Genomic DNA, 11,832 nt, shown 5'->3' with positions numbered 1-11,832 from the left:
ATGCAGGGGATGGGGAAGTAGGGGGAAGGCAAGCGGCATAAATGGCAGCAGGAGGAGGGAAAAAGAGAGCGGATGACCCACAGGAGAGTGGAGGGAGAGAGACGGAGAAGCAAAAGGATGGAGAAGACAGAGGAAGAGCAGGGAGGAAAGCCAGCACAGGGCATACCAGAGGGGCCATGGGATAGGCTGTCTTGGGCTGGAGGAGGAGCCAGAGGCTGGTTGCCCTGAGGCAAGAAAAGAGGAAGAAGACTCCAATGAAGAAGTTCCCCTCCCCGCCTCCCATTTGGCATCCACCACAGGAAGACTCTCGATCAGCATTCCTCAGAAAAGCTCAAGAGGAATCCTTTACAGCAGGGGCACCAGGGCCCCTTAAGTCTACACTTTTTGTATGCAATATTTTGTATATTTCTGGAGGGCACATATAAAGAAGTTCTGGAAAAGAGATAAAATGACAATAATACATTATAATCATTTTATAGATTTAAAAATACTTCACATCCCATTGCACTGACTTTATAATGGCAAGACCATTATCTTTATAACACAGAGGCATTGGATCTCAGATAATGGCATTCCTCCACATTACCTAAGTTCCAGAGGAAGACAAAGTATTATACTCTGCTTAAGGCCCTCTCCTCCCCGACATCTCCTTGAGCTCCATCTGCAAAATCTCTATGAATATTCTAGCCTGCAGTTGGCAACCCTCCTTATAACAATAGGAAGTGCCGTGATGTAATGTAGAATATGTTCCTTCTTAAAGCTCCATGCGGAAAGTCAAAGACGTTCCTGCCATCTTCTTCTTGTAGTCTTCATCAAATCTCTCATTCTGTGCTACAGTAAAATGATTCTTCCAGTCTCCAACAGCTCCTAAAGCAGGATGAAATAGAAGCGCCATCTGCAAAAGTTCTTCGGGAACTTTGCTTCGGGAAATATTTGTTTCCCTATTCTACTAGTTTAGATAATGTTAGTAGTGCAAATAGGGATGCCATCGCTGAGGTCAGACCTGGGGATCTACCAGAATTATAGTTTATTCCAGACTACAAGGATCAGTTCCCCTGAGGAAATTGATGTTTTGAAGAAGGGACTCTGGCATTCTACCCCACTGAGATCCCTGGCCTTCCTAGGCTCCATCCCCAAGTCTCCAGAGGTCTCCAAATCTGGATTAGGCATCCCTATACCCCTCCCTCAATCCCCTGCTGATGACCAGGGAAACCTGGAAACGCTAAGTGTAAATGCTTGTTCTGTTTGCCAGAAACTACATTTTTAAATGGAAGGTTTTCTACTGGAAAAAGAAAGAAAACCATTACCTTTTCTCATGAATGGGGAGATTTTATGGTTCATTATCTCTGGAGACGTGGTGGTATAGTTTGCCATGGAATTCTCTTTCATAATCTCAAATTGTGTATGGTGAATGATCTTATCTAGAACTTCCTTTTCCAGATCCTTTTCCAGGAATTGCATCACTTTCTGGATTTCTTGCCTGGGATTCTATAGAGAAAGTAAAATCAGGCAACTAGCAGAGTTAGGGAGAGAAGGGGGGAAATTAATTGAATGGAGCAAAAGCTGTCTGAACAACTCAATTATTACTACTTCTGTTTACAAACGGAGAAGCAAAAGTCTTCTATCCCCTAATACAAAAACCTTATTCATCCAGTGAAGCTGGAAATAATCCAGGATGTCTCCAGGATGCCTGTTTGTGTGTTTCCTACTGCATCATGAACTGAACTGGTTTGTCTGGCATCAAAACATTTGTGACAGTCTGTGATTCGCCAGCCACACATGCCATGAACTAAACCACATTTTCCTGGTTTATGCCCTAATGATAGCTAAGTGGAGCCTTCATCTAAAGTGGAAGTATATTTCTGAATGGCAGGTGCTGTGCATAAGTAAAATTCATCTGAAATTCATATGAGCATTGAGATAGATCTGGCTGGCCACAGATGCAGCAAGGCAGCCCTCATATTCTCATGGGAAGCCTGCTAAGCTGAAGTTTCTATTGAGGGTCATCTAGATATGTTGCTTCATAACATCAGGACACTAAGCATATGAATGCTATGCATTCATCAGTTGGTTTAAATGGTGTTTCTGAAGCTTTGTCCCATAGAGTTCAATGGAACATGGTTTAAACAGATTTGACAGAAGGCTGGGGGGAAAGGCTCACCTCCTTGATATCTTCATAGAAGAGGTAGAGGATAGGGTGATCATCTTTTGCTCTCCACCACCCTTTTACGTGATTGTACCAGGAGCCCCAGAGCACTGAAAGACAAAAGTCAAGTTCAAGCTCAATAAAATGTTCAATCTCTTTTCCTTTAAAAAAATTAACATCCTCAGATGAAATAAAAACTGTATTTCTAAGACGTTTCTAGTATGGTCCATGAGCTTTTATCCAAACAGTTCAAGTCAGTTTTTCAAGAACTGTGGGTTGCCGTATTGGTCTGAAGTAGCAGAACAAAATTTGAGTTCATTGGCACCTTTAAGATGAACAAAGTTTTATTGAAGGTGAAAGCTGTCGTGTGCATGTATACTTCCTCAGGCAATGAAATAGCAATAATCACAGTACAGACGTAAGCAAATTAGTAAACAACATAATGAAGATATCTCACAAATATGCTACATAATAAAGATGTTTAGCACAATCAAATGCTTTGCTAGGATAACAAACTGAATTTATCAGTCCTGTTTATTAAATTTCTATACCGCCCTCCCATAAGGCTCAGGGTGGTTTACATAAACGTCACGGGTATACATCGTAATGTAGTGATAGTAACAGTGGTTCCAAAATTGAACATAACAGATTATTTGGGGCCAAGGATCACCAGCCACTTGGAGTTGGTGGGGCGTAAAGCTCTCTTGGGGGTATAGGCAAGGAGGCAATCTCTCAGATAAACTGAGCCCAGACCACATATGGGCTTGAAGGTGCTTACCAAAACCTTAAGCCTGATCCGGAATCCAATTGGGAGCCAGTAGAGCTGCTGGAGTGCTGACCGGATATATGCTCTCCACAGTGTGTTTGTGAGGATCCTGGCCATGGAATTCTGGACCAGCTGGTTTCTGGATCAAGGTTAAAGGCAGGCCTGTGCAGAGCAAGTTGCAGAAGTCTAGAGGTGATCGTTCCATGGGTCATTGTGGCTAAGTGTTCTGGGGCCAAGAAGGGCACTAGTAGCTTGGTTTGGCATAGGTGGTCAAAGGCCTGCTGTGCTACTTTTGTGACCTGTGCCTCATGGAGAGGGAGGCATCAAGGATCACACCCAAGTTTCTGGCAGTGAGCTACCGACAGCTGCACTCCATCCAGGGTGGGTAGGTGTGCTTCCTTGCTTGGTCCTTTCCTACCCAGCCACAGGACCTCTGTGAAGGACTGAGCTTCAGACAACTCTGTTTGAGCCACCTCATCATTGCTTCCAGGTATCTGGCTCAGGATTTTGATTAAATGATGCATGAGTTCAAATGATTAAGTTTAGTAACTTGAAATCAGAATGACTTATGTCAGAATTAGACTTTATAATAATCAGAACAAAGGTTGATGCCAGAAATTGAAAGAGATTGATTAAAAGTTTTAAGTTAAAAACATAAACATGGGCCAGGACATTATGTTCACCTTTTCCAGCTATGTATTTCTCCAAAAACTCTTCCCATGTTCCTGGCTCAGGCATAAGTTGATTCATTCTATGGAAGTGATAGTAAGATACTGCGTTGTCTTTAGCATTTCTTGCCACGTAGATGATCTAGATATGAGTGTATAGGATTCCAAAATTATTTGTTACACATAACCATTAAGTAGATAATAATTAAGTAGGCAAGAAGAAGGTTGTTAATGAGTCCTAAGCATTTTCTGATTAGAAATCTTGTTTTTGAATGAAGTTCCTTGTCTCTTTTGTTGGCAATGTTGGAAGATGATCAGAGAAATTTGAACAATTCATCTAAGAGAATAGTCTTCCACAGATGTGAAAAGAAAGGTATCCCCTGTGCAAGCACCGAGTCATGTCTGACCCTTGGGGTGATGCCCTCTAGCGTTTTCATGGCAGACTCAATATGGGGTGGTTTGCCAGTGCCTTCCCCAGTCATTACCGTTTACCCCCCAGCAAGCTGGGTACTACATTGATGCAAAATGGAAGTAAACTGACTATGCTTATCACTACAGACGCTCTATGTATTATGTGAATGACAACTAGGGTACTAGGGTCCTGGTTCACATGCACTGCACACATAGAAAATCCACATGTTGCCCAAATCACATAATTCATAATGCATATCTGGAGCATCATGGAAATACATGCTGTAGATACATGCTTGGCAGACTCTTAGTTTGTGTGAATGTACACAGAGGATGATTACATTTTAGGAATCTGGTAGTATTGTATTTTCTTAATTAAATGTATCCAACTCTGTCTACCACATTACCTTACAGTTTTCTTTCCAAAAGGATGGGGGTATCAGATGTACTGGAAGATGGGTTTTGAGTGTCCTTGGTGAGGGCATTTTTTTAGCTCGTTCCAGGCCTGCATAAAAAGATACTGTTACTCAACAGTGTTCCTTTAACTTCTCTAATACTATTTTATGTGCTCATGAACCTGATTTTCCAAGACACATTAACAGTGCTGATATTCTGGTGTTTCAGTGTCCTTTGAGCTTAGATTAAAGATCAGATAAATACTGTCTCATATCTTCATCTAATCTGGGAATTCTGCCTGGTACATCAAAGTTAATTCTAGCTACTTATTAATTTGTGATTAATCTCTTCTTCCTTTCAGGACAATTTGCTTAGTAGTTTATTCACAGAAAGTTTGTGATCTATTATGATGACAGAAATGTTAAAAATCTTGGGTGGGGGGAGGCAAAATGAGGTTCTGCTCTCAGCAGCTAGGTGTGATATAGGGTTACTTTTTCATTTGTTTCTCTGGACTTTCAAAGAGAATGCCCTTTCAGAACAAAATATGTTATGTACTTCAGGAAATAGTCATGGATAATGTTTTCTTTCTGCAATTTCATGTCTTTATTTTCAAACAATCCTGTAAAAATAGATTTTTAAATAATATACTGATTGCAACTTGGTCCAGTGAGATGAAGATGTATACTGCTATGTGTATATTGATTTATGTATGCACACTTTAGGTGAATTTGTATACTAAAAGGAGACTCACTTTACTTTTTATTTTATCCAGGAATACTATCAACATGTCAGAGGCTTTTAAACTGTAAAATTTCATAGCATTATTGTACCTGCTAACTTCAGAATTGTTTTTAACCTACGTATATGTTCATGTGTTGTCTACCTGAGGGTAAGCTTTCATGCACAACCCATTCAAGAAAAGGCTGACGATCATGAGTGGGAGCACGTTTACATTTCTCAATGTCTCCACCATGTTGGATCATGTCTACAATCTCCTGAGTCCATGTTGTACCTGGAAATATTAAATGAGAACAAAGGAATGTGGCACTGTAACAATTAATGAATTTTTGTGACATAAACGTTTGTTGATTAGAGCTGGAATTGCCAAGCATAGCAACTAGTAGAAATTGGAGGATAAAAGGACTTACGGTGTGTGTGTAAACAATCACTTTCCCTGGAACAATCATGTCACTTCTGACATTCATCCAAAACTCTATGGTTTAACCTCGACCATGTGGCAGGGGTGGGTAATCTCTCTTTGTTCTGGAGCACGTGGTAACTAGAGTTGCCAGTCTCCAGGTGGTGGTTGAAGATCCCCCACTATTACATCTGATCTCCAGGCAACAGAGAACAGTTCACCAGATGAAAATGGCTGCTTTGGAAGTTGGACTCTATGGCATTATGACCCAAATCTCCACATGCTCTACCTCCAAATACCTCCACATGCTCTACCTCCAAAATATTCAGATATTTTCCATTCTGGAACTGGCAAGCCAACTAGTTACCCTGACTAGAGCATACTGAGACACAAGAATGTTTTCCACACAGACACAATTTTATGTTCATTCCTGCTAATATATATATCAACAAGGCTTCCACAAGGCAGCTCTCCTGTTTCTCGGCCCCATCTCCTTTGGGAGCAGAGCTCCATACCACAAGCGCTTTTCCTTTCCTTTTTTTTTTTTTTGGTCAGTGATTGCGTATCATCATTATATCTACAATATATAGACCCTTTTGTTGGAAAGACATATATTGCAACAAAAGGTGCAAGATACTTCCTTTAAAAAATGAAAGCGGATAATTCAGAGAACCTGTTATTTTAAAATGTATATAGATATATAGATAACCCCTCTCTGTGGCAGGGAAAGAAACGGCTACTCTGGGGAAACTGCTGCTGTGTGGGTGAGACCAGGGAAATCCTAATTTCCTTGCCCCCAGAGCTGCCATACTGTCTTTGTTACAACCTTTCCCATAACTTTGGAGCAAAGCAGTTTGGGCAACAGCCAGGGAATCCCTTGGAGGTGTACAAATGCACCATGATGCTGGTGGGAAGCAGGGACATAGTGATAACTGCTAAACCCTCCACACATTCCAAGCAAGATAAATTGAAGGTACCAAAGGATGGGGTTCATTCCCCCAAAGGAATCAGATGCCTACTTCATTTCTTTTCTGTCTGTATACTTACCTGCCTTTGTATAAGTTGCTATGAGAAGATCATCAGGTCTGGCTTGGAAAGCCCAGATTTTATCCCATATAGCATAACTTTTTGTTGTCAGAGGAATCCCTTCCACCTCAACAGTTTCACATCGAGTCACTTCCCAGTCTACTTTCATTGCTTTCTCCTTTTCAACAGACATGAAGGATAAATGTGTCCCCAGTTGTTTGGAATCCTTTGGAGAAGAATGGAGATTAATGGGGATCTGAGCCAAGAACCAGCTCAGTATGCACGGTACAATGTCAGCTCAGATTTCCCAGAAGCATGCTAGGCCTGGAGTCTTTGAGAAGGGTGGTAAGTTCCCACCATGAAACTCTTAATTGTTCCTGCAGACATCAAATAAAGATCTCACACTATAGCCTCTGTGATTTGGAATGTTGGGGGTAAAATACCTATGTTGCATATGTCAACATTCAGTGTCATTTCAAATGACTGAAGCTGTCTAAGGTAATAATAGTAGTCCAGGTTACTACTATTGTTTTAAAAACTCATTTGGTAAGAGGAATTTCAACAATATCCGCTTTTTAATCCACATCAGGCAATAGACTGCATTGAAATAAAGGATTCAGATTTTTAAAACACAAGGTGCTGATCTTATTCATTTTGATAGAAGAATTTCAAAGCAAAATCTTAGGATAATTTTATTTTAATTTGCGCTATGCAAGCTGTGCATTTTTGATCCATTATTAGTCAAATAATAAAGGATTTAAATATTGGTTGACTTGTGGTAAAGTCTTAATATCCTGAGCGGAGTGCCTTAGTAAGGCCAGTAACTGCAGCATGTGCAGACTGCATGAGGTAAGAAAACAACAAACAAACCAAAGAATGTTCACAGAGGTGGTACTTAACTAATATAGAAACTATTCATTAGAGGTCTTAATTCTACATACTTAAGTATAAGGTTCCTATTCTGATCTAAATAGCTGGATGGAGCGAGATGCTTGAGGCATCTCCACCCCATCGTATTGCAGGCTTGAAGAAAGGAGGAGAAGAGAAGGAAGGACTAATGAAACAGGAAATTACCCTCTAGGGACAGGTCGGTGAGATCAGAAGGTGAGAGGTCAGGGTTCTGATCTATCTCACTAACTCTATGGTGAAGAGAACTCCTGTTTGAGTCTCAGGTCAGGAGACATCACACAGCTGTTTTCAACAAATAATACAGTAGGTTTACAAGGTACAGGGGTAAACTCCAAAACTTTCTCCAGCAAATTCGAAATGCAACACAATTTTAAAAAGTAAAAACAAGACAACCTTATTCTTTCTTAACTATAAATTAAACTTGAGTGACATTTGGTTATTCATTTGTTTCTTAATTATGATCTTATAGAAAAGGGTCCATTGCTGTATTTTTCCCCATCAATATTGGATATGGCTTGCTGTTCATTGTTCGCAGGGCCCAAAGGCATCAGTTAGAACAGCATCTCTGCTGCAAAAGGATACTCACAGCACAAGGTGAAGGGTGGTTTCCTGGATTCCTTTTCTGTTTTTTTTACAAAATCGAATGTCCTTGCTCTGTGGAGGAATTGTTGCCTTCTTCACAATACAAGGTATTGGACTCTGAATTACAAAGATGGGAGGCACAGGTGCTTAGAAATCTTCTGTGGGGAAGCAGTGGCAGGATAGTTCACGCTAATCCTGTATCCAGCCAAGAATGCTGTGGAGAACTAGTCAGAGGTCACACCCAAGAACACTGAAATGGAATGAAATAGAGGGTGGTTCAGCAGGAGCCAATGACAACAGAGATGCTAATAATCAAGCACTTGTGTTGTTTAAAATCTGTTGGTGACTCCCATCACCACCACCTCTGCTCTGGTTTTATTGTGATGCTGAAGTCGAACTGGGAATTTTATAGGTACTGTAAGCTACTCTGGGAGTTTTAGAGTCCAAGAGAAGTACATTTTAAAGTACATAAATAATGGTACCTAGCTCTTTTCAGCTTTGTTTTGCCACTGATTTTCCTGTGTTAGTATCTGGAATGGTTAAATGGAACTCAGTCCCAGAACAGGCACACACAACAAAAGAAAGAAAAGAAGGTAGCTCAATAGCCATGTAAAAGCTGCTTACCAATACACCTTTTGAAATTGATCAATATTTCTTATGTCAAACTCATATTGTGTCCTAAATGGTTACATGAAAAATGGTACACAGTGATTTTCAGCCTTCTCAGCTCTGCACTCTGGACATCTGCCACCATTGGTCTGTGGCCAAGGTCTTTTCTGCTCTGGTGGTTTCCTAGTGAATTCCTGTCTGATTATGTTTTTCATTCTACATGTGACCCTGCTCTCTGAGTGGATATCCACTGGATTTTGTTGTTGTTGTTCTGCACATTGTTTCTATCATTCAGGGTTCAGGGTGCATTCAATTCAAAGTTTCTTTGTTTTGTTTTTTTAAGAGTGGTATTGCTATTTTTACAATTTGTTCACTCCGAAGTCAAAGTTATTACAATCAGAAATGTTCCATCAGATTTTTTGCTCCCATCCCTCTTTCCCTCATGGTTGCTATGATTTCATTGGTCATTTTAGTTCAGAGTAGGTTTTCTGAAACTTTAGGAGGAGCTTCTTCTATCTGTAATTACTGTGGGGTAGCCATTTCAGTAGACCATTATTCTGTCTGCTCCAATTGTTGAATATTGTCTAATCAAAATCATAAATGTGAACAATTGCGTTTCTGTGTGTTCAAAAGGTTTATAAAAGAAAACTTTATGAGTCTATGTTAACCATTTATTGGAACAGGAGGAAACTTGTGCCATTTTTTAAAATTGTTACTATAGAACCTAAGGGGTTAAACAACCTGTTGGATTTCTGCTGCTTTTTGTAACTGCTGACTCATCAGTGCTTTATAGTATCCCACAGCTGTTGCTGGTTACAAATGGTATTTAACATTCATCCCAGCCTGATTCAGGTGTGTCTGGAACGTCTTAAGCAAGGAGTAGCAGTTGTTATAACAGTCTTGTAAGTCTCTATTATAACTTGGGTTTAAACAGAGAATAATAATTTGTTTATTAAATTAATTTTACAGTGGTTGACTGTATGGAATACAAGTTTATATACTAGGTAGAGATTCATGTTACCATAATAATTCTAATGTTTTATTTTTGTTTTAGACACTCTGTTAAGAGATTATTTCTCTAATTTGAAGTTCCTGTTGAAAACATTGAGTATGTATTCATGACGTTGTTGTTATTATTAGGTGCGAAGTCATGTCCGACCCATCATGACCCCATGGACAATGATCCTCCAGGCCTTCCTGTCCTCTACCATTCTCCGGAGTCCATTTAAGCTCGCACTGACTGCTTCAGTGACTCCATCCAGCCACCTCATTCTCTGTTGTCCCCCTCTTCTTTTGCCCTCAATCGCTCCCAGCATTAGGCTCTTCTCCAGGGAGTCCTTCCTTCTCATGAGGTAGCCAAAGTAGTTGAGTTTCATTTATGACATTAGTCAATTGTATATTTGTTATGCATTTATTAATTATTTTTGAACAATTATTAATTGTACTTTTATATATTTTCTAAGAATTGATGCCACACAGTGAAACGCGTTGGGATTTGTTGAATATAATAATAAAGAACCACTGAAGTTTGAAGACTCCATAGAAGTCTGTTAATTATATTGTAACATCTGATACACCATACTGGTATCCCAGTGCCTTATTACTTGCCTTGGATTCCTGAAGGGCTTAATTACCTCATAAACTGTGCAAGACAAGATCCTTGTGTGTTATCCCCCAATTCCCCATTTTTTTGATCAGAGCTTTTGGGATAACACTAGTTAAGTTATGGGATAACACTCATGTACTTCTTGCTTCATTTCTCCTTGGGGATGTAGGCTTTTGACCCAAATACCTTCAGGTGGTTCATGCTTTGTTTGAGTTTATATCATAGTTCATATGGTGTCTTTCTGCCGCCTCGGTGAGTAACCTGTTTGGTAGGTAGATAGCAGTGCTTCTACCCAGTATTCAGGTAGCTGTGCTTCTAGAGATAGCAATTGCTCAGAGGGGCGGTATAAAATCAATCAAATAAATAATATAAACAATGACAAACCATCTCTGCATGTCTGTTGCCTTGAAAACCATGTGAGGTCACCATAATTCATGCAGGAGGTCCCAAGTTCAATACTTGGCATCTCCAGTTAAATGATCCGGGAGTAGGTCGTGTGGAAGAACTTGCCTGAGACCTTGGACAGCTGGTACCTGTCTTAGTAGGCAATACTGACTTTGATGGACCAGATTCATGACCAGCATGATAAATCCTAGAATGGCAAATACTTTATTTTTATGGAATATGTCTTATTTTACAACACCCTGAATCATAGATAACCACAAAAAATTAATTTCATCTGAACTCCACTTCAGATATCAGCTTTACTTATGTAGGCAAGATTTATATCCAGAATACATCAAGTCATCTGAGAATTTAGATTAAATAACCATATGGTGATGTGGAAACCAAAGAAGATTCAGCAAAGTGTGTATTGGCTGTGATTTAGTATTTACTGCAAAATACTATAATGGATTCTTCCCCACCCCTTATTTCCAAGGTTTCTATTAACATAGATTCCACACCTAATATCTCAGTGTTCAAAAACTGTCAGCAAACAAATATAGCGTGAAAGAGCAAAGAGTGAAAGGTGAAAAGAGGGGGGAAATAAAGGTAACTGAAACAAGCAATAACAATTAATTTAAAAGCAAAAACGGCTCTCAAGTTTAAAATAACTACATCAGTAGGCTACATCAGAAGCCTCTTCTGAATACACCTGGGTCAGACCATGATCTATTTTGGTTTTATGTTGAGTTTTTAATTATTAAAGCTTTCAAAAATATTATCTATCTGATTGTGATTTTTGCTAGTCACCATGAGAATGAGACAAATGTTTCCCCAAGCTGTGATACACTGTAACTGAGCAGTGAAAAAGATGCCATCTGAATTCAGCAGGAATTCAACAGTCTCCCATTCAGAGGGTCAGAGACCCCAGTGCTAAGCATGGACATAAGAAAGCCACTAATTATTTTTCTGGCTAAAGTTGCCAATCCCCAGCTGATGGCTGGAGATCTCCAGGAATTACAACTGGTCACCAGGTGGTCTCAATAATGTTCTACTGAGGTCCTTCCCCTAGCCATACCCCACCCTCTCTGAGTCTTCCCCCCCCCCCAGATCCCCAGGGTCTTCCTAATAGACTGGTAATGCTATTTCTGGCACACTGCTGAGATTTTCAAATGCTTCTCAAAATCATAG

General features: G+C 39.9%; 1 protein-coding gene across 1 annotated transcript; it reads right to left on the bottom strand.

Annotated features, from left to right (window-relative positions):
- Positions 1-458: 458 nt before the first annotated feature.
- LOC143840289 (sulfotransferase 1C1-like) lies at positions 459-8,542 on the bottom strand. Its single transcript, XM_077343613.1, has 9 exons — positions 8,525-8,542; positions 8,047-8,292; positions 6,573-6,777; positions 5,271-5,399; positions 4,399-4,496; positions 3,596-3,722; positions 2,162-2,256; positions 1,308-1,488; positions 459-867 (listed from the first exon to the last, which is right to left on the bottom strand). The coding sequence occupies exons 3-9, from the start codon at positions 6,742-6,744 to the stop codon at positions 755-757; spliced, it is 915 nt and encodes a 304-aa protein (XP_077199728.1). The 5' UTR covers positions 6,745-6,777; positions 8,047-8,292; positions 8,525-8,542; the 3' UTR covers positions 459-754.
- Positions 8,543-11,832: the final 3,290 nt, after the last annotated feature.

The sequence above is a fragment of the Paroedura picta genome, chromosome 6 (genome assembly GCF_049243985.1).
Source record: "Paroedura picta isolate Pp20150507F chromosome 6, Ppicta_v3.0, whole genome shotgun sequence".
Classification (NCBI taxonomy): Eukaryota; Metazoa; Chordata; class Lepidosauria; order Squamata; family Gekkonidae; genus Paroedura; species Paroedura picta.
The sequence above is the reverse complement of the archived record's forward strand: the minus strand, read 5'-3'. Positions and strand labels throughout refer to the sequence as shown.

What these genes read in the sequence shown, in the direction of transcription:
- LOC143840289 (XM_077343613.1), bottom strand. Translation starts at nt 6,744, where the DNA reads ATGTCTGTTGAAAAGGAGAAAGCAATGAAAGTAGACTGGGAAGTGACT. An exon ending in GCATGAAAGCTTACCCTCAG is followed by an intron (nt 4,497 to 5,270) that starts GTAGACAACACA and finishes CTTTTTATGCAG; the next exon opens with GCCTGGAACGAGCTAAAAAA. An exon ending in TTTGGAAAGAAAACTGTAAG is followed by an intron (nt 3,723 to 4,398) that starts GTAATGTGGTAG and finishes ACTCATATCTAG; the next exon opens with ATCATCTACGTGGCAAGAAA.